The sequence below is a fragment of the Antechinus flavipes genome, chromosome 1, assembly GCF_016432865.1.
Source record: "Antechinus flavipes isolate AdamAnt ecotype Samford, QLD, Australia chromosome 1, AdamAnt_v2, whole genome shotgun sequence".
NCBI lineage: Eukaryota > Metazoa > Chordata > Mammalia > Dasyuromorphia > Dasyuridae > Antechinus > Antechinus flavipes.
The window spans coordinates 317,019,839-317,045,490 of record NC_067398.1 but is presented as its reverse complement, the minus strand read 5'-3'; the positions used below and the strand labels follow the sequence as shown (position 1 = coordinate 317,045,490).

General features: G+C 34.2%; 1 protein-coding gene across 1 annotated transcript in view; it reads right to left on the bottom strand.

The window, feature by feature from the left end:
- The window catches only part of RASEF (RAS and EF-hand domain containing), a 103,630-nt gene that overhangs the window by 53,541 nt on the left and 24,437 nt on the right, over positions 1–25,652 (bottom strand). The window contains exons 2-3 of the mRNA XM_051966453.1: positions 5,812–5,958; positions 2,788–2,878 (exon numbers count right to left, since the gene is read on the bottom strand). Of these exons, the coding sequence (XP_051822413.1) occupies positions 2,788–2,878; positions 5,812–5,958 (238 nt within the window). The remainder of the gene's footprint in view (positions 1–2,787; positions 2,879–5,811; positions 5,959–25,652) is intronic.

Sequence of the window (25,652 nt, the reverse complement as noted above, 5' to 3'; positions counted from 1 at the left end):
GCATCTTCTGACACCAGAGTCCATACTATATTGTTTCCTTCCAAATAATATAATCAGGTTTTAAGAAAAAATAATAGGAAAAATCTTGAAAATTTAGCAAATTGTCTCTGCTTCTCATTTTCTACTCTATTAAAGAAAAGCAGGCCTTAATAAAAATACAGTCACCTAGAATGTTTTCCCTTGAGCCCAGGTACTTCAACTGTGATTCCATTCTTGAGAAAGATAGTATTCTTTAGTTATAGAATCTAGGTTCAAATTCTAGGCAGCTTTTTCAGTCATATTTCCTCTGCCAGTGTCATTTTTCTCTTTTCTTTTCTTTTTCTTTCTTTTCTTCTCTCTGTCTCTTTTTCTGTCTGTTTCTCTCTCTCTATCTCTGTGTGTCTTCCTTTGTCCCTATCTGAGTGTGTATCTCTGTCTGTTTCTCTGTGTCTCTCTATTTCTGTCTGTCTGTGTCTGTGTTTCTCTCTGTCTCTGTGTATAATCTCTGTGTATATGTCTCTGTATGTTCTTTTTCTCTTTGTCTATTTCTCTCTCTCTTTCTCTCTCTCTCTCTCTCTCTCTCTCTCTCTCTGTCTCTGTCTCTGTCTGTATGAATGTCTCTGTCTGTCTCTCTGTCTAACTTTCTCTCTCTTCATATGTATGTCAGTATGTGTTTGATTAAAGTAGGGATTATTAACTTTTTCTGTGTCACAGACCCCTTTGGGAATCTGGCAAAACTCATGATCCCTTCTCACCAACTTTTTTTTTTAAAACTTAAAAATTAAAGTCATAATTGAAATATTTGCTTTCAAAAGCAACATTAAAAGGTGAGAGTAAAAAGTTCCATAGGGTGAGTTACTCCACTTAAGTATCCTTTCATGGAAAGTGCTTAGTGTTTTTTTTTTTCAGTCATGTCTGACTCTTTGTGACTCCATTTGGGTTTTCTTGGCAGAGATACTGAAGCGATTTGTCATTTCTTTCTCCAACTCTTTTTAAAGATGAGGAAACTGAGGGAAAGAAGAATAAGGGATTTACCCAGATTCTCTATCCACTGCACCACCTAGTAGTCAAATTCCTTAGTACAAAGAACTATCATTATTGTGATGTTTTTCTGAATAATGAACTTCTATAAAGCTATTTAATATTTTTTTACATTCTTTCATCTGATTCTCAAAACAGACTCGAGGCAGGATATGGGCTTAATCATCTTTACAAATGGAGAAATGGAAGTTAACTGCCTCTGCTCACCCAGTTTCTCACCTGGGACATATTTGTGCTGGAATTCAAATTCAAATCAAATTAATACTAAGGGCAAGAAGAAACTTCATAACTCTAAACTTTTAAATGTCATACCAAAAAAACAAAATAATGTATCAATCCCATTGGAAGGATTTCCTATAAACTATGCTAATTCTTGCTTTTCCCTACTCCACAGTTACCATTAATTTAACACACTTGATCTACAGTAACTGCATAAAGAAAATAGAAAGAAAGCTGAACTTGAAATAATCTGCAAGATGAAGACAATACTGTCTACTTCCAGATAGCTGCCATGAAGATCAAATGCAATAATATGCCTAAAATACCTGATAAACTTTAAAGTGCTAGAAATATCAAGTATTTTATTATGACCTCCCCTTTCTCCTGGTTTATTTTTAACCTATCAAGGCATACTGAAATTTAAAAGAAAGTCTAAACTTCTACTTTTAAAAGAAAGTCTATTTCCCAATTTTTCAGTTGATGTGTCATGCAAGCATCTATAAAATAAGCATGTTAATAAAAGGCAATGTAACCCAAGAATAATAAAATGATTTTTCATTTGTATAACATTGATAGAACATTGGTCTTAGAATCAGAAAGAACCAATTTCAAAATCCTACTTCTGTCACTTACCCTGGAGCAAGTCACTTTGTAGACCTCAGTTTCCTCATCTGAAAAGTTAAGGGGATGGACTCAATGACCTTTTGCTCCAAATCTATGAGTTCATATTTTCTATTCAAAGATCTCTTTCCATTTATTAAACTGAAACTGCAGCAAGCATTTGCTATGCATTCTAAAGCAGAGTGAAACCAAGGTATGTTAAGTAATGACTTCACCAAATCTCTTCAATAAACTAGTATCTTAAAGAGGCTTCTTCATTTCAAATGCAGAGTTTGGATCACTCATCCATAGCTACTTAATACATCACACATTTTACTGGGCATAAAAAAATGAAAATACCTTTCAAATAATTCATAAGGAGCAAATTATTCTGATCTATCCAAATGTATTTCCTTTTAGCTAGACAGAGCAAACTAAGATTTTAAATGAGATGGGGATAACTATCAGCACGACAGAACCTAAATCTCTTAAGTGCTGTGTTCACCAAGGTTAAGTATTTTACAGGGAATCACAGAATGCTCTTCCAAACAGCAGTGCAATAGTCCCAAAGTAGATAATCTCCATAAAACTAAGACAATAAAAACCAATTATACTATTTCCCTCCAGAAACATTTTATTTTCTTTGTCCCCAAGGCAAAATCAGAACAGGGTTTCATCTTCCTTGCTGCTTACCCAGAGAAAACAGCAACAGTAGGAGTCCTAAAGTCTAGGGCTAAGTGTATTGTGAAAAACAAACAGGCAGTGGGAATACTGGGCACCTGTAATCAACCATTAATTTCAATACTGAATTCTAAAGGCATATAAGGCATTGTTATCCACTATCAGAAATCTAAGTACAAGATGCTAGGTTCTAATATCACAGGAGGCAGTGAGGGCAGTTGTCTTCCGCATTTACATTTGGAGGAGAAGGCAATGCTATACACTTACATCTTTCCTTGTTTTATGTTCTGTGGCTTGGATCCTCTGGTCCATCTCTTCTTCTAGCTCACTCAACTGGATGGCTGCTTTGTCCTGGGCTCTGAAAATTTTAAAGGGCACATCCTCTGATTCACCTTTGTTATTTAAAAACACAATAATGAGAGAGAATTTTTTTCATTTCCTTCACACACACACACACACACACACTTTGAACTCTAACCATCCTCTAGAGATATTTCACCAAACATCAAACCACTGATGCCAGCAGTTAATTTTTACAATATTTGCTTCTTTAAATCATGTCACCACCAAAATCACCAATTGTGAAAAGCTCACATTTCATTGGCACTAAGATTTACAAGGCATTTCTCTTCATAATTAGCCTCTGAGTGACACAAAAAGGTATTGTTATTCTCATTTAACAAAGGACAAACTGAAGCCTGCAGGGATGGAGTGATATGTTCAGTGTCACAAAGGGCATAAGCCTTTCATCTGGGATTCACACTCCAAGTCAAGCAAGTTTTGCTAGGAGGACACTGAACAGTAAAGGTAAGTAAAGGTTCATAGCATCAACTACATGCCAGTCTCCATGTCAAGTATTTTACAAATATTATCTCGTTGGATCCTGACAGCAACTCTAGAAAGTAGATGCTGTTAGTATTTGGGTTTTACAATTGAAGAAACTGGAGTAAACAGAGATTAACTGACTTTTGCCCGAGGTTACACAACTATCCAGATTTTACTAATTCCAGACCCTGAGACCTAACAACTGCATCATCTACCTATACAGGTAACAAAGGTATATCTGGGACAACATATTTCAGAACCTAATAGCAGCCTCCATACCAAGTAATCCAAATTGGTCTCATGCTAATATTCCAGTTTTCTTACCATTTAATTTTCTCCATGTAGTCGATGATTCAACTATATTAGTCTTGTTACACAGCATGATCTCCAAGTCTTTGTACCTGCTATCCACTACGCCTATAATGTTCCTCTTCCCGTCCCTTATCTTCTGATTCACTTTAAGTCTCAGCTCAAATACCATTTTTTGCAGGAAGCCTTTCCTGGTTTCTTCTCAACACCAGTCTCCTGGCAGGTGCTTTTTCTCTGAGATTACCTTCCATTTATATTAGATCTATATTATCTATAAATATACTATATTTGTATGTTGTCTCCCCTATTAGAGGACTGCCTTCTCTCTTTATATTCAGTGCTTAGAAGAATCTGGTACACATTGTGGTATTTTTGTTGTTCAGCAGAGTTTGACTCTTTCTTGACCCCATGCACCATAGCATACCAATATTGTCCTTGGGATTTTCTTGACCAAGATACAGGAATGGTTTGCCATTTCCTTTTCCAGTAATTAAAGCAAATCGAAGTGACTTTTTCATTAACAAATAATTATTAAATGTCTAAGGTCAAATTTGAACTCAGGTTTTTCTGATTCCACATCCAATGTTCTATCCACTGAGCCACCGAACTGCCTCTGTCTAGTATAGAGTAATAAACACTTGCTGACTAACTACAACATTTCCAACAAGTGGTCATCCAACCCGTAAAACTCCAGGAAGGGCTATCTTCAAAGACAGCACAATTTCTTCCTAGTTTCTCCGAGTTTAAATTATCTGTCTAAACAACTACTTTTAAATTTAGCATCATCCATCACTAGAGAAAGGACTAACAGATTCAATGCAGGTCAAAGCATAGTATTTTTCATTTATTTTCTTCATGGTTTTTTTTTTGGCCTGTGTTTTCTTTCACAACATGACTAACACAGAAATGTTTTGCGTGATTGTAAATGTATCTTATATGAAATGTGTTACTGTCACAGGAAGGGGAAAGAAGAAAGAGGGAGAAAATTTGCAACTCAGAATTTTAAAAAAAACTAATGTTAAAAATTATTTTTACATATAATTAGAAAAAATAAAATATTTTTTAAAAAATTAGTTTTAGCATCTATTCTCAGCTGTCTTAATTATAATTCAAAGCTACTTTTTCAAAGAATTGTGATTGTTAGTCCCATCTGCTTCTAATTTCCTTACCAGAACCACTTTCCTTAAAGTTTTTAAAGAGGCCCGAACCTTATTCTTTCTCCACAGTTTGAAAAAAGCCAGTGGATTTAGAAGACCATTCATTTCTTCATAAGACCATTATGCTTTCAAAATCATTATTGATCCTCACAACAACTGCATGAATTATGTAGGAAAGATATTAATCAACTAATCAATAAGCATTTATTAAACATCTACTACTTTCCTGGCATTGAGCTAGGATTCATTTCACAGATGAGAAAACAGGAAGTAAAAGCATTTCCCATTCTTGTAATTAATAAACAACAAAATGCAAAAGACGAAACTGCAAAGGGGAATTCCTTTCATTAATATTCCACTAACAAATTTTGCTTTAATTAATTCAGAAATTTAAAATTTTTAATAAAATAAATATTTTTGAATAAAAGCATGTGATATATATTGCAATTTTAACATTATTTCAGAGAGGCAGAAGTTATGAATACGGGTTCCACAGACCCCAGTGGGAGGAAAAGTGGGCCTTAATATTTTTTCAGATGATCAATAAAGTGAAAATTATTTTCACAATAATGCTAAGATATTTTCATTTCTAACATGGTAAATATTAACAGAAATAAATCATATAAATAAAAACTCTCTGGGGTCTTTCATGATTTAAGACTGCAAGGGAATCCTGAAATCCCAAAGTGTAAAAATTGCTGGCATAGAAAATGGACAATCAACTTAGGGATCAGGAAGACTTGAGTATAATCTCACATATAACAGACATATACAGGCTATGTGACCATAGGCAAATCACCAAGATCCCTCGACCAAGAAGTTCTCTAAGACTTTAAGTGACAGAGCAGTTGCTAATATAAATTGGGTGAAAGGGCTTCCTGCGTGTTCCTTAAACCAATGAAATTTGAAGGAATATATAGAAATATAAATATATACATATATAAGTGTATATTATGTGTTTATATATACATACAGCATACATGTAATTTTTTTCCACTACCTTTTCACTGCGATAGCCAGGTTTTCTATCTCAGTGCTCTGAAGTCTGATCTCTCGAATAAAGTTCTTGATAACATGTTCATAAGGTTGAATTAATCTTGGCTCCAAAATGTTGATGTTCTGATACAGAATGCTAACTTGTTCTTTTCTGCCAAAGGAAAAGAAAGAAAAAAAATTGAGCACCCATTTGCATAAGTTTATCAAAAAGGGGAACAAAACATAAAAGTAGTAATGAAAGTGGCATATGAAACAGTAAAGGTGTCTATAATAAAGAGTAATAGGAAATATAGTCCAGGGGGAAGGCAGACCTAATTCTGGATAGAGGTATTTACAGGGAAAGGATAAGATAGAACCAATGAAGGTTTTCTTAATAGATTATACATACATACATACATATGAGCAGAGCTAATACTTTTCACCTTTTTCCACATCTTTTTTTTTTCTTCATTAGCATATTATTTCATTTTTCTATCTAGTACATCCATTTCTGGACTGCTTACTCGCTCAAAAAATGAATCTATTTTTCTTTCTTTGATCCCTTCTAGGAAACCTATCTTGATATTGTTTAACAATGTTAACTTATGATTCTACTTACTACATTTCCTAAAATGAAAGATATTTTGTCATAGGAGGGGAAGGAGAAATTAGTTTTCCAGAAAAAAATTAGCAATTTTGGGACCTAAAATAACAAAAGTAAAATTCACTTCAAATAACAATTACTTATCATAGAATTTCGAGCTGGATTTAGAGGAGACTTTAACACAATCATTTCACTTTGAGGAGGTGGAAAATGAAAGTAACAAAAGGGAAGTAATTTCTAATAGCAATGAAGAAGAATGGAGGGAAATAAAGGAGGAAAAACTAGAAAGAGATATAAGGAAGAGAAAGGCAAGAGGAGGAGGGAGAAGGAAAGAAAAGAGGAAGGAGAAAAGAATAAGTAGGACAAGAAAGAAGAAAAGAGGAGAGGAAGGAAAGAGACAAGGAAAGAGAGGGGTAAGGAAAAAAGGAGAGAAAAGGGAGAAAAGAAGAGAGGAAAAGGGGAAAAGAGAAGGGAATTGTTTTAAGAATAAATTAAGGAAATATTTGTAAAGTACTTCAAAAATCTAAAGTTAAAGCAGTATGAAATGCCAATTGTGATTTTTTTCCCCTGAGGCAATTGGGGTTAAGTGAGTTGCCCAGAGTAACATAGCTAGGAAGTGTTAAGTGTCTGAGGTCAAATTTGAACTCAGGTCCTTCTGATTTCAGGGCTGGTGCTCTATCCACTGTACCACCTAGCTGTCCACTGTGATTTTTTAAAATAAAAATTTGTCATACCTTAGAAGGTATTTTTTTTCAGTGACACAAATGCTATGCCCAGGCCTGAACATACTAGAAGTCCTTTATTTTCTATGACTTACTTACAGAAACAGACTTCTTGCCCTTTTTTGCAATCTCTCATAAACTCAAGCTCTCCACTCCTGACATCTTTCACTTTTTAATAATATTTCAAAACACTAGATCCTGTCCATGCTGTCTGGCAGACTACACAGAACACAATAATTTATGAGATGTGGTTAATTGCTCCAGTCTTATGATGATTTCTACCTGGTTAATTTTCTAGCTCCTATAACATTTTCTCCCGCATGAATTGCTCTAAGTTACTGAGACTGCATTTCACAGGTTCTGAGCAAACAGTAAATTAGAAATCAAACCAACAGTTTGGTTTCTGCTACATTGCAAGCATTGTAAGACATTTGAAACATAGACCATTGTATTTCCTCATATACTTTATATGTAGTAACAAGTTAAAGAATTCTAAAATAAGAGAAATATACGACCCATCAAAAACTACCACTTCACTCATGAAATAGAATGTTCCTCTATTGATACATAGGATAGTCTATAAGGCTTAATATCACAATACAACTTTTGGGACACTCTATCTGTGAACTGGATTAAGTCCAGGAATATTTGTACATATTTGTTTGCTGATTGGTTCCTCCCTTAGACTGAAGTTTCATGAGGATAAGACTTTATTTTGCCAGTTTTTGTATCTTGAGCACATTGTTGTCATGCAGTTATGTCTAATTTTCATGACTTTTTGAACTACAGCAAAACAATACTGTCTATGGAGTTTTCTTGGCAAAATGATTTGCCATTTTCTTCTTCAGAATATTGTGACAAATAGAATTAAGAGATTAAGTGACTTGCCCATGGTTAGATGGTAAGTATCTAAGGTCACATTTGAATTCAGGTCTTCCTGATGATCCACTGAGCTACTTAGTTGCCTCTACCTGGCACATAGCGGATGATGTATATAGCAGATGATACATGTCTCTCTCTGTGTGTACATGTATGGGTGCACATGTATGTGTATATCCATATACACATAAAACACACACACACATATTATTAGACTCCATTGGGCTGGCCACATTGTTCAAATGCCAAATGTACATTTGCCTAAAAGACTATTTCATGGAGAATTCTCACAGGGCAAGCACTCACAGAAAAAGCAATATAAGGATACTGGCAATCTCTCATAAACTTTAGAACTGATTTCTAAATCAATTTTTTTTACACTGGCATAGGACTGCCCAGCATAACACAACCTCATCAGAGTGGGTGTTGTGCTCTTTGAGCAAAGCAGAATTGAATCAGAAGAAATGTGAAATGTTCAGAGTTAGAGAAGCCATCCCAAAGGGTCACAGGGACTATTTATGCCCAATGTGGCAGAACACTCTGAGTTTGTCTTGGTCTAATCAGCCACAGTCAGACACATTATAACTCAACTCTAACAATAGTGATGTCATTTTGGTCCTCTTCAAGAACTAAGGACAACAACCAACCAACCAGATGAGGGTTAAAACCATCTCTTCAATTTAAGACACTTTAAGAGTAGAAGTTTTGAACTTTTAGCCAGTGGACTTTAAAATTCTATCTGGAGCCAGATTAAAATTTAATTGGAAAATGTTTAACAAAATGAAAAAATATAATGCAACATACATAATGTTAACTTGAGATTTTCTAAATCAATATTCAATCTACCAAGATCTGTTTCTTTTTGCCTTTAGCATCACTAATCTAGAGGCCCAGAGTTACAGAACCAGTATATATGATGGGCAGAATGTGAACCTATGTCTTCCTGGTTTCAATATCTATTTTCTAGGTAAACTGCCTCCATGATATATAGGGTGATTTCTTATAGTTTAGCAGATTTTATGAAGTTGAAAAGGCTTACAGCATCATTGTATCTTCCATCAAAAGCACTTAGCTAAATTCAAAATTTGGCTATTGAGTGATGAATGTTTTGTAGCCCCAGTTTCTACTAAGCCCACCTTATGAAGCCTAAAATAATCTCAATCAAAATCAGAACCCACACTTAAATTAGTTATCTTCCAATTTATTGAATTACAAATCAACAGTGAGAAAAAGGAAAATTTTTGATTTAAGAACCCAGCCTCTCCTTCCTCTCTCTGTCTCTCTTCCTCTCTCTGTCTCTCTGTCTCTCTCTCTCTCTCTCTCTGTCTCTCTCTCTCTCTTCCTCTCTCACGTCCTCTCTGTCTCTGTCTCTCTCTGTCTCTCTCTTTCTCCCTGTTTCTCTTTCTCTCTGTCTCTCTGTCTGTTTCTCTCTGTGCGTCTCTCTGTCTCTCTGTCTTTCTCTTCTCTCTTTCTCTCTGTATCTCTCTTTCTGTCTCTATCTCTGTCTCTGTCTCTCTCTCTCTCTCTCTCTCTCTCTCTCTCTCTCTCTCTCTCTCTTTCTCACACACACACACACACACACACACACACACACGCAAACTTTTACACACAAAATACAATCCCTAAGGGAAATATCACAGGGTCATACATTTGGGAGTCACGAGCCTTAGTGACCACCTAGTCAAACCTTTTCAGACAAGTTAAATGACTTGATTAAGTGTCAGAGGAAGAATCTGAACTCAAGTATTCCTGACTCCAAATCTAAGCACTATCCACTGGACCAAAAAATGATAGACCTGGAGACAGGGGATTCTGAAATGAGGAAATTCCCTCTAAATATAATTCTACAATTGTAGCTTAATCTGGATATCTTCCTCTCTCTCTCTCTCTCTCTGTCTCTCTCTCTCTCTCTCTCTCTCTCTCTCTCTCTCTCTCTCTCTCTGTCTCTCCCAGTCATTTCATGGCTGTGAATAAAACATTATTATTCAATCACTTTCAATCCTGTCTCACTGTTTCTGACCCATTTGGAGTTTTCATAGTTGAGAGACTGGAAGAATTCACCATTTCCTTTTCTAGCTCTTCTTACAGATGAGGAAACTGAGGCAAATAGGGTTTAAATGACTTGCCCAGGATCACATAATGAGTGTTTCAGGTCATATTTGAATTCACTTCTTGGCTTCAAGTCTAGCTCATTATCTATCTACTGTGCAACTTAGCTGCCTCCAAATAAGGTTCAATTTGTTTCAATTATTCAGTTCACCTTCTTTCTTCATCCAGCAATAGTCAAGATCTCCTCAGATCCCTGTTCTCCAATTCCCTTCTCATTGCTCAAATATCAACTTCAAACTCTATTTCTCCTCCTACAATCAAGCAGAACATGATAATTCAGGATTCCCTTGATACTAAAATGTTGAGGGTAAATAGGTAGAAAAATCCAACATTTTATAATGATCCATCAGTTTGCATTAAATCATAAATGAAGTGCACAACCCAAATAGGAAATTAATTAAGGATGGCCCCAGGGTGTCCACATGGCTACAAACTCTGGCCAGTTTCCTCATCTACAGAACCAACTTATTTTTGCCTGGGGCTAATCACCAAGTCAACCAAAGTGCACAAATAAAGCATTAAAAAAAAAATAGTTGACTGAGGCAAATAATGTCTTCAGGGCTACTTAACATAGGGAGCTCGAGCCCTTCCTATGAACTCTATTGCTCTTGGTAAAATAGCTAAGAGTTATTGTCACCAATACAAATAATATTTATAGATAGCAAAAACAAACAAACAACAACCCACATTCATAGACTGCACTGACATTATCATTGCTTTGTTATTTATCCCTTATTTAATACCAACAATGTACCAAGCTTAGAAAGCTATCTGCCAATGCTGTCCTCTCAGATAACATGACAAAAATCCTGCCTCCAAGTATGTGAAGGGCCATCATGTGGAAGTAGTAAATTTGCTCTATTTGGTGCTAGAGAGCAGAATCAAGAGACAAGGGGTAAAAAGCAACAAAAGAAGACAAATTTTGGGGCTTTATGTCAAGGAAACACTTCCTAACAGTTATGATGACTGCCTCAAAATAGAATGGGTTACTTGGAGAGATCAGAAGTTCCCTCTTATTAGAGATCTTTAAGCAGAGACTAAATAAGCACTAGTCAGTATAGGGATTTCTTTTCTATCTGGGTTGATCACAGAGCCCCCCCCCCTTCCAACTCTCAAACTCTGTTCAAAAAAAAAGAAGAAGAAATCCATTACTATTCAACTGACAAGGAATAATAGTTAATAGTAATCTCAAGAGCAATAAAATAGACAAAGGAGATCATGGTAATGATATAAATTTAAGGGAAAAGGGAAAATCCATTTGCTTTTTGTTCCTTTACTATGCAATTTAGAAATTATATTTTATTGTTTGTTGATAGCAACTTAGGAACACAAATAGCATAATTCTGAATTTATGGTATATTTTTCAACTCCCTTTACTCAAAGCAAAAGAAGAGAAACATGCCATAAACACAAAATCTGGAAACATAAAAACAGAACCTGCTCTTGTTCTTACTTTCTCAGGGAGATCGCAATCAGGGTTCCACAGGTTCTACTACATGTCTCTTTAGCTATTGACTTACTCATTTATGGAAGAAATGAGTAGGGGAATTTAGATTGAAATTGAGGACCCCTGATTCCCATATAACATGCTGTGCTAGGAGGATTATTCTTCTCCTTATTAAAGGATTTTCCAGTTTAGGAAACATTCACTATAAGGTTTTCTTTAAAAGATCTATTTCTTTGGTGCAATCAAATAAAATTTGAATTCCAAAAATTGAGGGCTAAAAAACCCTTGTGTAAAACAAAGCACCCAAACATTGGCTTTTCTCAGTTATTTTATAGTTCACCTTCTTGATTCATCTATGAAATAAATGATGGACTATTTAAGTGAACCTGAAGTCCATTTTAACTCCATGGAGCACTATAGAAATTTGAAGATCTTAGATTAGAAGTTTAAGAAATATGACCCTTCATACATAAGATTCATATGTTCTGCCTATAAAAGTAGCTGTTCATCTCTTCCACATCCTCCCAAAAGTATCAACTTAAAAACCAAGATACTGTGGAATGAATAGTGGGGTCAGGAGACCAGATTTACAGTCTCAGCTCCACTAAAACTCAACCTATCTTACTTTCCACCAGTCACTGAGATAATTAGTAAACTAGTAGGCAGAGTCAGAATTATGAAAGTCTGAGTTTAAATTGTGCCTCAAACACTTATTTACTGGTAACCTTTGGCAAGTAACATTGCCCCAGACTCAATTTACTCATCCATAAAATGGGGATAACAATAACATCCCATGACTGTTGTTAAGATTAAGATAAATATATGTAAAGTGTTTTACAAACCTTAAAAGCATAATAGATATGTTACCTATTAATGATGGCAATGTTTTCTGTACATCATTTTCCTAATCTTTAGAAAGAGTTTTAGAATATATGACCTCTGAGACTTTTCCTGTTCTGAATTATGTCATTTCTTTGAAAATGTAATGTGGGCAGGGAGAAGGGAGGAAAAGAGAGAATGCAAATGGAAGAATTCCTTTTGTTCCATTTCCAAGAATGCTATAGTTACTGAATTCTTTTCTTGGTGTTTGTTTGTTTGGGGCTTTTTTACTGACATCAAAGGTTAAACAAACAGATGCCAACATAACAACTGTACATACTGCTCTCTTTCTGTCTGTGCCCAATATAATTAAGTTCACATCAGAGTTAGAGGAATAGATGCCAGCCAAACTGATTGACCAAATAAGACACTTCATTATTTCTCAGTGCCCTGTCCTTGCTTCTTAATGACTAGACAACAAATATCCTTCTAACTTTTTAAAGATCTAGTACAGCATACCTGGTCTGATGTAAGATCAAGTCTCATAAGGTCAGATAGAAAAGTCACCGAGACTATTTTTCCTCTATTAAGACACTGTTCACTTGGAAGAGTGATCTAAATTTGGACCTAAAACACATTTTTCATTGATTTTGCACATTAGTCTCCAAACTTCTGAAATATCTTGTCTACTCTAGAAGATGCTACAATTTTGGCAAAATATGTTAAGTATCTGATGGATTTCATATGTGTGTTCACATATACACTCACACATGAACAGTAAATTGCTGATTTCTATTAGTTGAGTTTCTTATACCAGGTGTTCCTTACACTAATGAAATCATAGACCATAGACATTATCCCTACCTCCAAAAAAGAAAAGAAAGAAAGAGAAAGACAAAAAGCAACTCCAACTTTCTGCAAATTCAAACCAATAGTATGAGATTTCTATATCAATTATCAGTGGAAATTATTGGTTACCACATCATCTTTAGAGTTTGAAGAAGTTAAAATATAAATCATATCAACTATGTGACACAATGGATAGAGTATCAGACTTGGAGTCAGGATGAACTGAGTTCAAATCCAGCTTCAGACACTTATTAGCCATATGACTCTAGGCAAGTCACTTACCACTGTCTGTCTTATTTCCTCATTTGCAAACTGAAAGGAAAAAGAAATGGTACAACATTCCAGTATCATTGCCAAGAAAACTCCAGATGGGATCATAGAGATACAACTGAAATAACTCATTCATAATAAATGAGGTATTTAACTGACTTGTATAATTATATTGTCATTAACAGACTATATAATTTGACTTACACAAAACATGTTAATATTGTGGCCCCAAAATGTATTCCTAATTTAAATGTTTTAATAGAATAAAAACAACTTAAAATAGCTTTTCACGGACCTAAACTGTGCTATTAAGAATCTTGAGGTTTCATCTATGTGAATAAAGAACAGAGTTTTCAATGCTAAGAAAAACTGAGTAAGTGTTTCACTGTGTTCTTGAGCATGTTTTCTTGTCCTAAATATAAGACATATGCTCCTTTAATAACCCAATGCCCATTTCATCAAAGCTAGGTGGTGATGTGGATAGAACTCTAGCATAGATTCTGAAAGGCCTGAATTTGAATCTGATTCTAAGGCATAGCTAAGTGGAACATAGAGTCCTGGGCTTGGAGTCAGGGAGACTTGAGTTCAATTTGACCTCAGACACTTATCAGCTATCTGACCCTAGGCAAGTCAATTAGTTTCTGCATCTGTAAAATAAACTAGAGAAAGAAATGTCAAACCACCCCACTATCTTTGACAAGAAAATCCCAAATGGAGTCACAAAGAATCAGACATGACTGAAATAAAACAATAACAAATTGATTCTTATATATGAGCATCTATCACAGAGAAAGAAGTAGTTAAATTTTACCAAAAAAAAAAAAAAAAAAGAAAAAACAACTTGATAACAACTCTAAACTAATTCTACATGAGCTTAAATACTGAATGACCATAAGACAGTGATACAAAGCATAAAGAAAAATGTTGAAAAGAGCAGTGGAAAAGGATGTGAAGAAATGAAAGAAGACAAAGGTTTGCAGACTTATCCCACCTACATGGTAAATGAGTATGAAGCTCCTATATATACTTTCTTCAAGAAGAATGATAAGGCACTAGACAGAGTAATCACTGAATAATACTCAGAGGAAAAAAAAGAAATTGATTTGATTCTAACAGGAAACAAATATTTGTGAATCATTTTTAAAACAACAGTTTGTCCAACCTAAGGATAAAGAACAAAAATGAACTGACATCATGAAAATTAGGGAACTTAAACTTGATATATCTTAGAAAGCTGTTAATGGGCCAAACTGAGAACTGTGCAAATGAATACACATTGACAGAGATTAGCACAGTTTCTTAAGAACGTTCTACCACAGCAAATCAGTTGCCAAGAAGAGGAAAGAAGACTAGCAATTTTCTTCATCAACAAACGCTTGGTCTGATTGACAAGAAAAGGGATATGGCAGGAATCTAAATGTTTTTGTATAACATTTTAAAGGAATATGGGAAGATATGTGCAGCAATACTTCAAAAAGAACAAAAAGCAATATGAAGGAAATCAAGTTTGCAGAAAGATTTATTTAAGGGTCATTTAAATCAGGCTATCCTGATATCATTTAAGGATAAAACTGAAAAGAAAAACAGAAGAAAAACAAAACAAAAAGGATCCCCCAAGATTTCTTTAAGAAACCTTTTTTTTATCAATGTCAATAGATTTGTATTCTAATATTACAGTTGCAATTTTTATAAAAGAAGGTAAAAATAAAATTTAAAACAAAGTTAAGAACAACTGGATTAAATCAAACATACACAGAGGAAATCCATGCTGGACATGACAAAATTCCAAAGACACTGAAAGATCAGTTCTCAAACAATCCAAGAGGAGAGAATATTAAATGTTTGAAAAGGTTGGAAATCATGGACTAACATCAACAAAAGGCAAATAAAAGCTAATAACACCATGCACACTTATATGCCCCATGAAAATCTTTGAAGAATAATTTATACACATATCAAAGACTTCCACAAAATCATCTTCCAATGATTCATTATAGTATAGAGGTGACTCTGAGGTCACAAAATCTATATCAAGGAATCTGTATTCTAAAAATCTTACCATGCTACAAATATTTTCAAGTATGGTTCTACTCATAAAGCAAGTCTATTTTCTGATCACCTAATCAAGCTATGTACTAAGCTATGTACTCCCTCTTGAGAGATGACTAATAGCCATTTAATAGTTATTTCCTTGACTGTGTCAATCCATCAAAAATATACAAAATGCTCCCCATTTTTGTATGGCCATCCCCTTTTACTTTTTTAGTGATGGTAGCAGAATGAGAAGAACATAGATGATATAAGAATCAAAGTTTTTTTAGGCTATTGAATTAAATTAAATTGAATTAAATTATTGATACTCTAAATGTAAAATCCTACTCCAATGACCAATGACCATATTACTGGCAGAAGCAAATCATATCAATCTTAACATTCTTACTATAACCAAAACCCAAGATAAAAAGGAAACAGCAAATAAAGAATGGAAATGGAAAAATAACTGAAGGATTAACATTAGTTGCTAAGGATGAAGAGGTAAGGAATTTCTTTGAAGTACTTGAGAGATAATTGAAATGAAATCAGCATACGTTCTGGTGACTTGGTGATTTCAATGCAAAGGTAAGGAAAAGTGAGAATGTGAAGAAATAGTGAAAATCATCATTCAGAAAGAATGGAAGTTCAGATAATGTTGAAGGCATTAAAGATAACTATGATATTAATATCTTGAACATTTTTTTCAAAAAAAGAATTTGGAGGCAGATGATGTGCTAAACACCAAACAATACTGCAATAAACAGAAAAACAAATTGTTTTAACACAGGGAAAAAATGTATTATGTGAATCATCTATCTGTGTACAGTCAGACCATCACCATTTCAAAGCCAAAATGAGAATCAATAAAAACCAAAGAGTAGGGAAAGCTACATGGTGCAGTGGATGGAGCAGCAGCCCTGAAGTCAGGAGTACCTGAGTTCAAATGTGACCTCAGACATTTAACACTTCCTAGCTGTGTGACCCTGGGCAAGCCACTTAACCCCAATTGCCTTAGCAAAAAAAAAAAAAAAAAAGCAAAGAATAATGTTGAAAAGGTATAGTACATAATCAAAAAAAGTTATTTAAGTATTTAAACAAATAATGACAAACAAATAATACCAATAATTTGTATTGGTGATATAATTGCATAATAATTTCACAAAGTTTCACAATATATTAATTAACTGCTAAAGCAAAGAGAACAAGTAAATCCAGAAAATGACAGCATCAATAAATTTTTGACCTATTTGCCTAAAATTATATCAATTTAAAAATCTCATTTTGAAAATATTACAAAGCTGGATAATAAGACAATTATGTGCATTGTTGTTTCATAAAGCAGAAAACAGAAAAGTAAAATCAGTTAAAGTCTGGTCACATAGCCAACTAAGCAAAGTCATGCAAAGGTTATTTAAGGACAAAACTGGAAAGAGAACAATATGCGGAAGAGGAACTTATTACATTTGAAGTATACACAGTCCAGGAAAATGCTTAGAAGGGAATAAGAAATGATACTGAAGAGAGGAAAAACAAATAAAATGTAACAAGAGTATGTAAATCTATAAAAAAGATTACAACTGTATCGTCATTCTGGGATCAATATTCAAGGTATACCACCATACCTTGGGGAAGGTAGATTTTATTGCTGGAAAAAAAAATACTGTCAATCAGTAACTACTGGCCTATAATATGATAGAAAAGGAAAGTTATAAGTGTTGGTGGAGATGCAGGAAAACTGAGACACTAATGTACAGTTGGTGGAGTTGTAAAATAATCCAACCATTTTGGAGAACATTTTGAAACTATGCTCAAAGGGCTCTAAAACTGTTCAAAAGCATCTATATTCCAAATAATTTTTTTTAACTGAGGTAGGGGAAGGACTTATTTGCACAAAAATGTTTATAGCAACTCTTTTGTAATGACTAATAATTATAAATTTAGGAGATGCCCATAAATACCCTCTCATCTATATAAAATCTTTATTAGTTATCTATATATTCATTAATATCAATCACCAATAATATCAACCACCAATGAAGACATCAGTAAGGATTAAGTGAGCTTTTTGCAAATGATATTAAACAATAGATCACAACGTTACCATTTCACAATTAAAGCAGATCAGATTTTTGTAGTCTCACAACTGAATGAAAAGGACAGAGAATATAAGAGCCTTTTTATGTTAGATGACAGTAAAAATTATTTCATTCAACAGAATAAAATAAAGCCTTAAAAAGTAACTCTTCCAGAAGGGTATGTCTCTTGCATATCGAAGTCATATGAGATAATTTGAAAGCTATAATAATAGACATAATTACTTGATGACCTTCCAATTATTAATGATATTTTAAAACAGAAAAGTATACATTTGCTTAAGGTGCTTGCCACTGCCAGAGAAGAATTCAAAAGAGGGAGTTCTCTACAAATGGTAAGACTCACCATATGTAAAGTCAACAAAGTATGGTCCATCATGGCTATAATGTGTTGCCTCTTGTTATACTGGTCACATAATCACTCAAAAGATGTTAGCCTATTTGTACAGGAAATGTCTATTATTTACAGATTGTGATATACAGCTGGATAAGGAGCTTATAGAACTGGTCCATTCATTTGTATGTTTTTAGACAGGCACTACAAAAATCTGGTCTACTCAACTTGTTAATTATAAAATGGCAAAATTATGATCCATTATTGAATATCACTTGCAAAGACAATAAGCTTGACCAAAAATTAAAGAGTTACAAAAGAATTTGAATTAAATTTGAAGAAATTTGTAGGGTTTTAAATGATACCTAAAAATCCCATTTTTTTATTCTTCTAGTTCAGTAGTATGCCTCAAGCAAAAAATGAGTACATTGAAAAAGATGGTTTTCAAGGTACTTTCCAGCTCCAGATCTTGCTTTAATCAGAACAGCTTTATTCTAACACTACACTCAGAAGTGACAATGAAGAAATAGGAATTTTGGTGGGGTTGGGAAAGTATCAGAAAATTTTTAATGTGACCTAATCCTTTACTTTGATAGCAAAGTGGCAAAACATTATAAATGATATGATAAAATATGGTAAACAAACAGTGATGCTCTTTTATATAAAAATTTTAGGGATCCTACATCAAGTAAATGGTTATTTAACTTTCTAATGTTCTAATGTGTTCTCACATACACATATATAGTGCCTTCCTTTCAACATGCAGATATTTTGTCCTCTTTCATCTTCATTCCCATTGGGAATTGTTATTGTTGGAAAAGTTATCGATCGTAATTCTAATAATGGAAAGCTCTCATTCATTTTCACAAGCTAGAGAAATTTTAGTTCTGCTAGCTAGATTTTTTTTTAAAGCATGCTAAAGTACACTCATTAATCTACTCCAATCAGTCAGCACAACTTGAATTAAAATTAGACAAGGTAACTAAAAAAAAAAAAATTCTGTTCTGTTTTTCCAATACCAACACAGATGATGTTCACTAATACTCTAAGCCTTTTAGTGTTCCTTTTGGGGACTAGTCTTCTTTATTTAAGAGGTTTCAAAAAGCCCTTTGCTACCAGAAACTGTCCATTTCAGTTTGTCACTAGTTCTGATTCTTCCACTTAGGGGCATTTGGGTTAATGGTCTTTTATTAAGTCAATATACCTTGAGCTAGAAGGAAGTTTAAAAAAAACATTACTCAATTATACATTAATATTAAATGCCTTTTTTTTTTTTTTTGCTGAAGCAATTGGGGTCAAATGATTTGCCCAGGGACACACAGCTAGGAAGTATTAAGTGTCTGAGGCCATATTTGAACTCATGTCCTTCTGTCTTCAGGGCTGGTGCACTATCCACTGCCATCTACCTCCCCCAATATTAATTGCTTTAATCAGAACAGCTTTATTCTAACACTACACTCAGAAGTGACAATGAAGAAATAGGAATTTTGGTGGGGTTGGGAAAGTATCAGAAAATTTTTAATGTGACCTAATCCTTTACTTTGATAGCAAAGTGGCAAAACATTATAAATGATATGATAAAATATGGTAAACAAACAGTGATGCTCTTTTATATAAAAATTTTAGGGATCCTACATCAAGTAGATGGTTATTTAACTTTCTAATTATATCTCCATAGAAGGATCCACCTTTTACTTTCTATGTCAGTCATATAGCAGTCATGAAGGATAATTGGCATCAGCTCTATTTTCTCCTGCAGAAGAGACTTGCCAAACTCAGCTATTTCTGCTTATGATTTTTTACTGACCAGGGCATAAAAGTTACAGTGACCACATACAAAGTCTCTCTCCTGGACCAAGCTCCTCGGGACCTGAAGGCTTTAGGTTTAAGGAACTACTCTTGAGCATAGGAGAAATGATGTAAGAGAGAAGATAGAGAAAATAGGGTCTTTTTCTTCCCAGCCAAAAAAGGTTCAGTTGCCAAAATGATTAGCAGATTTGGTAAACTCAATCTGGATTTTGAGGTTATTAGAGAAGGCAGCACTTAAAACAAAAGTCAAGTATTTATTCAACAAATCACTTATACTGAAGATTCCTGCCCCCACCCCACCTCCAAAAAAAAAGTAGCAGCATAATCTACAGGTCACTCATTGACAACACTCAAATTTTTAAAGTCTTTAATTCTATCCAGTGAACCTGCCCTCATCCTGCCTGGTCTTATTTTCCCTTCAGTTCCTGTCCCCTCCCTGAATTTTATTAGAGTTCTCAAAATCCTGAGATTATTTATGCTCATCAATCAATCAATAAACATTCATTAAATGCCTACTATATGCACATACTTTGAACCTTCTCCCAATATCTTATCCATAGATAAAGTAAAAAAAAACACATTTTTATTATCAGGAGAAAAAATGTTTGAGAAAATGAAAATATTTACCTTTCTGTTTGTATTTTACAGCTTGAAGCGATCAACAAACATGTTCTATTTGAGTCTTTATTAACATAGGTCACTCGCTGAATGTTTCTCCTTTAATGGATCCTAGTCTTCAAAATTACTTCAGCAATTAATTTATAGTCTTTTTTCTCTATTTTTATGTGCTATCATCCATTATTTAATTTCATGTTGATGACCTTTCATAGTCTCATGATCCCTTGACCTTTATTTCTACTTTCATATTATTCCAGAGTTGTCATCTTACCTCAAACTACTCTACTTCCTAGAATTTGATCTCATATTTCCTTCTCCCACTCTCTTTTGTCCTTTCACTAATAGCACCCCCTAATTGCTCCAGAATCTATGTTTGATGCATAGAGGAAGGAGAAGTGAATATGGTGTTATTAAGTCAAAGCTCAAATCCCAACTCTTTGGGATCTTGGGCCTAAAACTCAGCTTCATCATTTGTAAAACAAGGGATAGAAAGATCTCTTTAAATTCTAGTTCTATGTTTCTATGAGCCCTTGTTTGTCTAATTCTTGCCTAGTTTTGACCCAATCACTTCATGGCTCCTTTTTCTCTCTATCTCAAGAGATCTTTCCTACTTACTTATCTAATTTCTTCCCTAATAAGACATCTCTACCATATGGTTTTTTCTTTATTATTTTCAAGGTAATGAATGATGTAATTTCAACTGAATTCTTACAAACTACATAGACATTTGTTTAATCTTCTTATCTATTCCTTATCTACCTTCTCAACAGCCAATATTCCAAACCTTTATCTTTTTTCAAATATATAATTCTATCAATGCCAACTTTTTAAGCAGTCAGGGGACTCAATGGATAGTTTTGTGCCTAATGTTAGAAAGACCAGAGTTCTAATATGGTCTCAGGTTCTAGTTGTGTAACCCTAGGCAATTCACTTCACTTCTATCTGCCTCATTTTCCTCTAGTAAAATGAAGATAATAATAGCACCTACCTCCCAGAGCTATGGTAAGGATCAAATGAGATATCTATAAAGTACTTAGCATAGTGCCAGGCCTGCAGTAATAGTAAATGCTTGTTCCCAACCTTCCTTTCTTCTTAGTAAACACTCTCCTTTTAGTTTACCAAAAAAGATAAAAGACATCAACTACTTTTGCTATCTTTCCACATCTTAAAAACTGAATTTCACTTATCCTCTCTTTCTTTTCTTCTGTCTCAAAAGGATGAGGTATCCCACTACCTACTTGCCAGAGCTAAACCTATTTCATTGATCTCATATTATTTTGCTTCTAGATCTTATTCCAATAACTAACATTTTTCTCATATTCACTCTTCTCAGTCTTCAAACACATTAAGACTCCTTTAGCCTTAACAAATAAATCACAATTTCTTAATGATTCTGTTAATCCTTCAAACTAGAAGATAGTATGATGCAGTAGGAGACCAGTATCTACAGTCAAAGAATATGTGTTAAAATTTTGCTTCTGACATTCAACTTCCCTAGCCTTCAGTATCTTCAACTGTCAAATAATAAAGTTGCAATAAATGTACTGTGAGGTCTTTCTGGTTCTAAGTCTATGATCCTATAATCTATTTTCTTTCAATTTTTTTTTTTGCAAATTTCTGGATAATGTCAAAAGTAGGAAAATAACTTTGCCTAAGATTGCACAGGCAACTGGTAAAATGAGAAGTTGAACTGCTACTCTTATTGTAAATTTGGTTTTTTTCTCACTATAGAATATGTTCTCCATCATTAACTGCTATAGCTGGCTTCCATACTTAAAAAAAAGTCAATTGTCTCTTTTCAGTTTTATTTCCCCTAAGACCTCTGAAAAATGTGATACTGATGAAGAAGCAGCTAAATATTTCATCACGGTGAGCAAGTTTTCAAGTTGCCAAGCTAATAGCACACACTGGCAGACCATTCGTGGAGGGAGAATTTGTTAAAGAATGCCTTCTTTCTGTTGCCAAAGAGATGTGTCCAGAGAAGGCCAATTTATTTAGTACATTGAGTCTTTCAGGACCTACAATTACACAGAAGATTGAAGAAATGGGAGACAATATGCATCAGCATTTGCAAAACTCCATAAAAAAAAAATTCATATTTTTCCTTGACACTCAACGAAAGCAATGATGTTCGTGATTCTGCACAACTTCTAATTTTTATTCATGGGATGAATGATTATTTTGAAGTCATAAAAGAGCTTGCTGCACTGCAAAGCATCAAAGGAACAACTACAGGAGAGGATATCTATGAAAAGGTTTCCCAAACTATGAATGGTTTGGAGCTAGACTGGGCTAAACTAGCCAGCGTGACAACTGATGGTGCTCCTAGCATGGTGGGGTCTAAGAAAGGAGTAATTGCTCACATTAACCAAGAGATGGACAAACATAACCATTCCCATCCAATAGCCATACACTGCCTCACCCACCAACAAGCGCTGTGTGGTAAATCACTGAAGTAAGACTCTATTATGAAAATTGTGGTATCTTGTGTTAACTTCATTAGAGCTAATGTACTAAATCACAGACAATTTCAGGAATTTCTGTCTGAGCTAAATGTTGAGTATGAAGATGTTCTATATCACACAGAAGTCCATTGGCTGAATCAAGGGAGAGTTTTGAAACATTTCTATGACTTACTTCCACAGATTACAACTTTTCTGCTTTCAAAAAACAAAAAAGTACCAGAGCTCAATGATGCAGAAAGGAAATGGCCCTTTGCCTTTCTGACAGATGTAACAAAGCTACTCAACAATTTCAATATGCAACTTCAAGGAAAGAGGAAGCTCATCTGTGATATGCAATCACATGTCAAAGCATTTGAAGTAAAATTAGGTCTCCTCATCAAACAAGTGAAGAACGAAAATTTCTGTCATCTCCCCACAACTCAAAATCTGTTAGCGGAAAAACCGCTGATTGCATTCCCAAACAAAACATGTGTGGATTCACTGGAAAAATTGCAAAAGGAAATCCAATTTAGATTTAAAGAACTTCATCTCCATGAACAGGCATACAGCTTTTCCGTAACCCATTTTCTATTGACAATGAAAATGTGGATACAATTTACCAAATGGAATTGGCTGAACTGCAGAATTGTGACTCTCTGAAAGACGCATTCAAGTCAAGCAGCCTTCATAATTTCTATGCATCTCTTCCATCTGAGACATATCCTCATCTCAGGAACTATGCACTCAAAATGGCAACCATCTTTGGCAGCACTTATGTCCATGAGGAGACTTTTTCTAGAATTTGAAATCTCCAACCAGATCAAGATGAACAGATGCACACTTGCATCACTTGTTACGACTAGCAGTAACAAATATGGAACCAGACATTGACCATCTCATTAGCCAAAAGCAGGCCCATAGTTCCCATTGAAATACTGGTAAGTTTGTTGATTTAACTTTACTTCATTTTAAATACTGTATTTGTTCCCGTTTTGTTTCTTCACTTCAAAATAAGATATATGCAGCATGCATAGGAATTTGTTCATAGTTTTTGTTTTTACTATAGTCTGGCCCTCCAACAGTCTGAGGGACAGTGAACTGGCTCCCTATTTTAAAAATTTGAGGACCCCTGAATTAGAAGATGCTAATCTCTCCATCTCTGCTTAGTTAATTTTTTCTTCTTTCCGAAAGCTGGGCCACCTTATTATGAAGACTTCCTTCATCTTGAAATTTTTTTGTATCATTCTCTTTGAGCCTCTTCTATGCACTTATTCCATTTATTTGTGTATATTTAATCTTTGCTATTTAGTAGGATTATAAACTTCATAAAAGTTAAGCACCATGGATTATTTTGTCATTGTATACCTGGTATCTAATAAAATGCAATGAAGATTTAATGATGTCTTAAAAATTGTGCTGACTTGAGGTCCAGCTTGGGTCTTCTAATCATCTTAGTTTTGCTCCTACACAAAGGTTTCTATTGTATCATAATGAATTCTTATATTCTCTTCTGCTTCCAAACTCTTATCTTGTAACATTAGGTAGCACAATGGATAGAGTGCCAGCCTTGGAGTCAAAAAGCCCCAAGTTCAAATCAGTCAGATACTTATTAGGTGGATGACCCTAAGCAAGTCAGTTAACCCCAACTGCCTCCACAACAGCAACAAAAGAAAAGAAAGAAAATAAGCCTCTATCTTTTTGATATATTCGATAACTGAAGACAATTACCTAAGTCCTGTTCTGTCTACTTCAACTCTGACATCTGAAATTCTCAAACAAGGATAGTTATTTTTAATTCCTGGAACCCCTTAATTCCACAGTTTTGTTCTAATTTTCTTTGTCTTGTCTTGTTTGTCATTAAGTTAGATGACTTGGAGACACAAAAGGAGTATCAGTTCAGAATGACCTTTAGAAACGGGGAAGTTTAGCCTTGAGATCATAAGCCTAAAAGACACCATGATAGTTATCAAAGGATTAGAAATTTAAATTTGGAAAGAGGCAAGTAGATGACACAGTAAACAGAACGTTAGACTTGGAATCTGAGAGACCTGTGTTCAAATCCTGAATCAGCCACTTACTAACTGTGTAATACCAGGTAAATGCTTTAATTTCTCTGTCTCAACTTCTTCATCTGTAATTGTATTGTAGGTATCCACCAACAAAAATGATATTATAAATGAATATACAAGAATGATTCTTTTAAATCCAGCATCTTTGAAGAAAATTCTTTTTTTTTAAGAAGTCAGATCAGCAAATATCTATTAAACACCTACTGTGTGTGAAGCACCATGTCAAGCACTATATCACTAATTTAAATATAAAGTTAAATTTGCCTTGTTAAAAAAAAGTTTCATTTTTAGGGAGAAAACTAAATTAAAAGATATTTTATGATTCCTTGCCTTCTTAAGTAGCAGATAGTGAAGACAATTTAATCTATCCTGAGTAACTCAGTGTCTTTCTCCATATTATGCTTTTATAGAACGTAGTTGTACATATATTAAAATTTTCCTTTTTCTTCTTCATAATCTGACTGTTAATGCTCTTGTCCTTAGTAGTTCCCTTGACCCACGTGCAGTCTGCAGTTTCCAGTCTGTTAGGAAATGAGGAGTGAGATAACCAAACTTTTTTTTAAGAATCATGGACTAAAAAAGATTTAGTAACACTCTGAATAAGGGATTAAGGGTCTCAGTATTATTATTGGGAATTTTTATGAGGGTTGTTCATTCCAAGTTCAAGGTTCTTTTCAAGAGAACAACAGCTGTCAAGTAGCCAGAAGACAAACTTTCATATATATATATATACATATTTATCTTTGATTTATATTTACATATATTT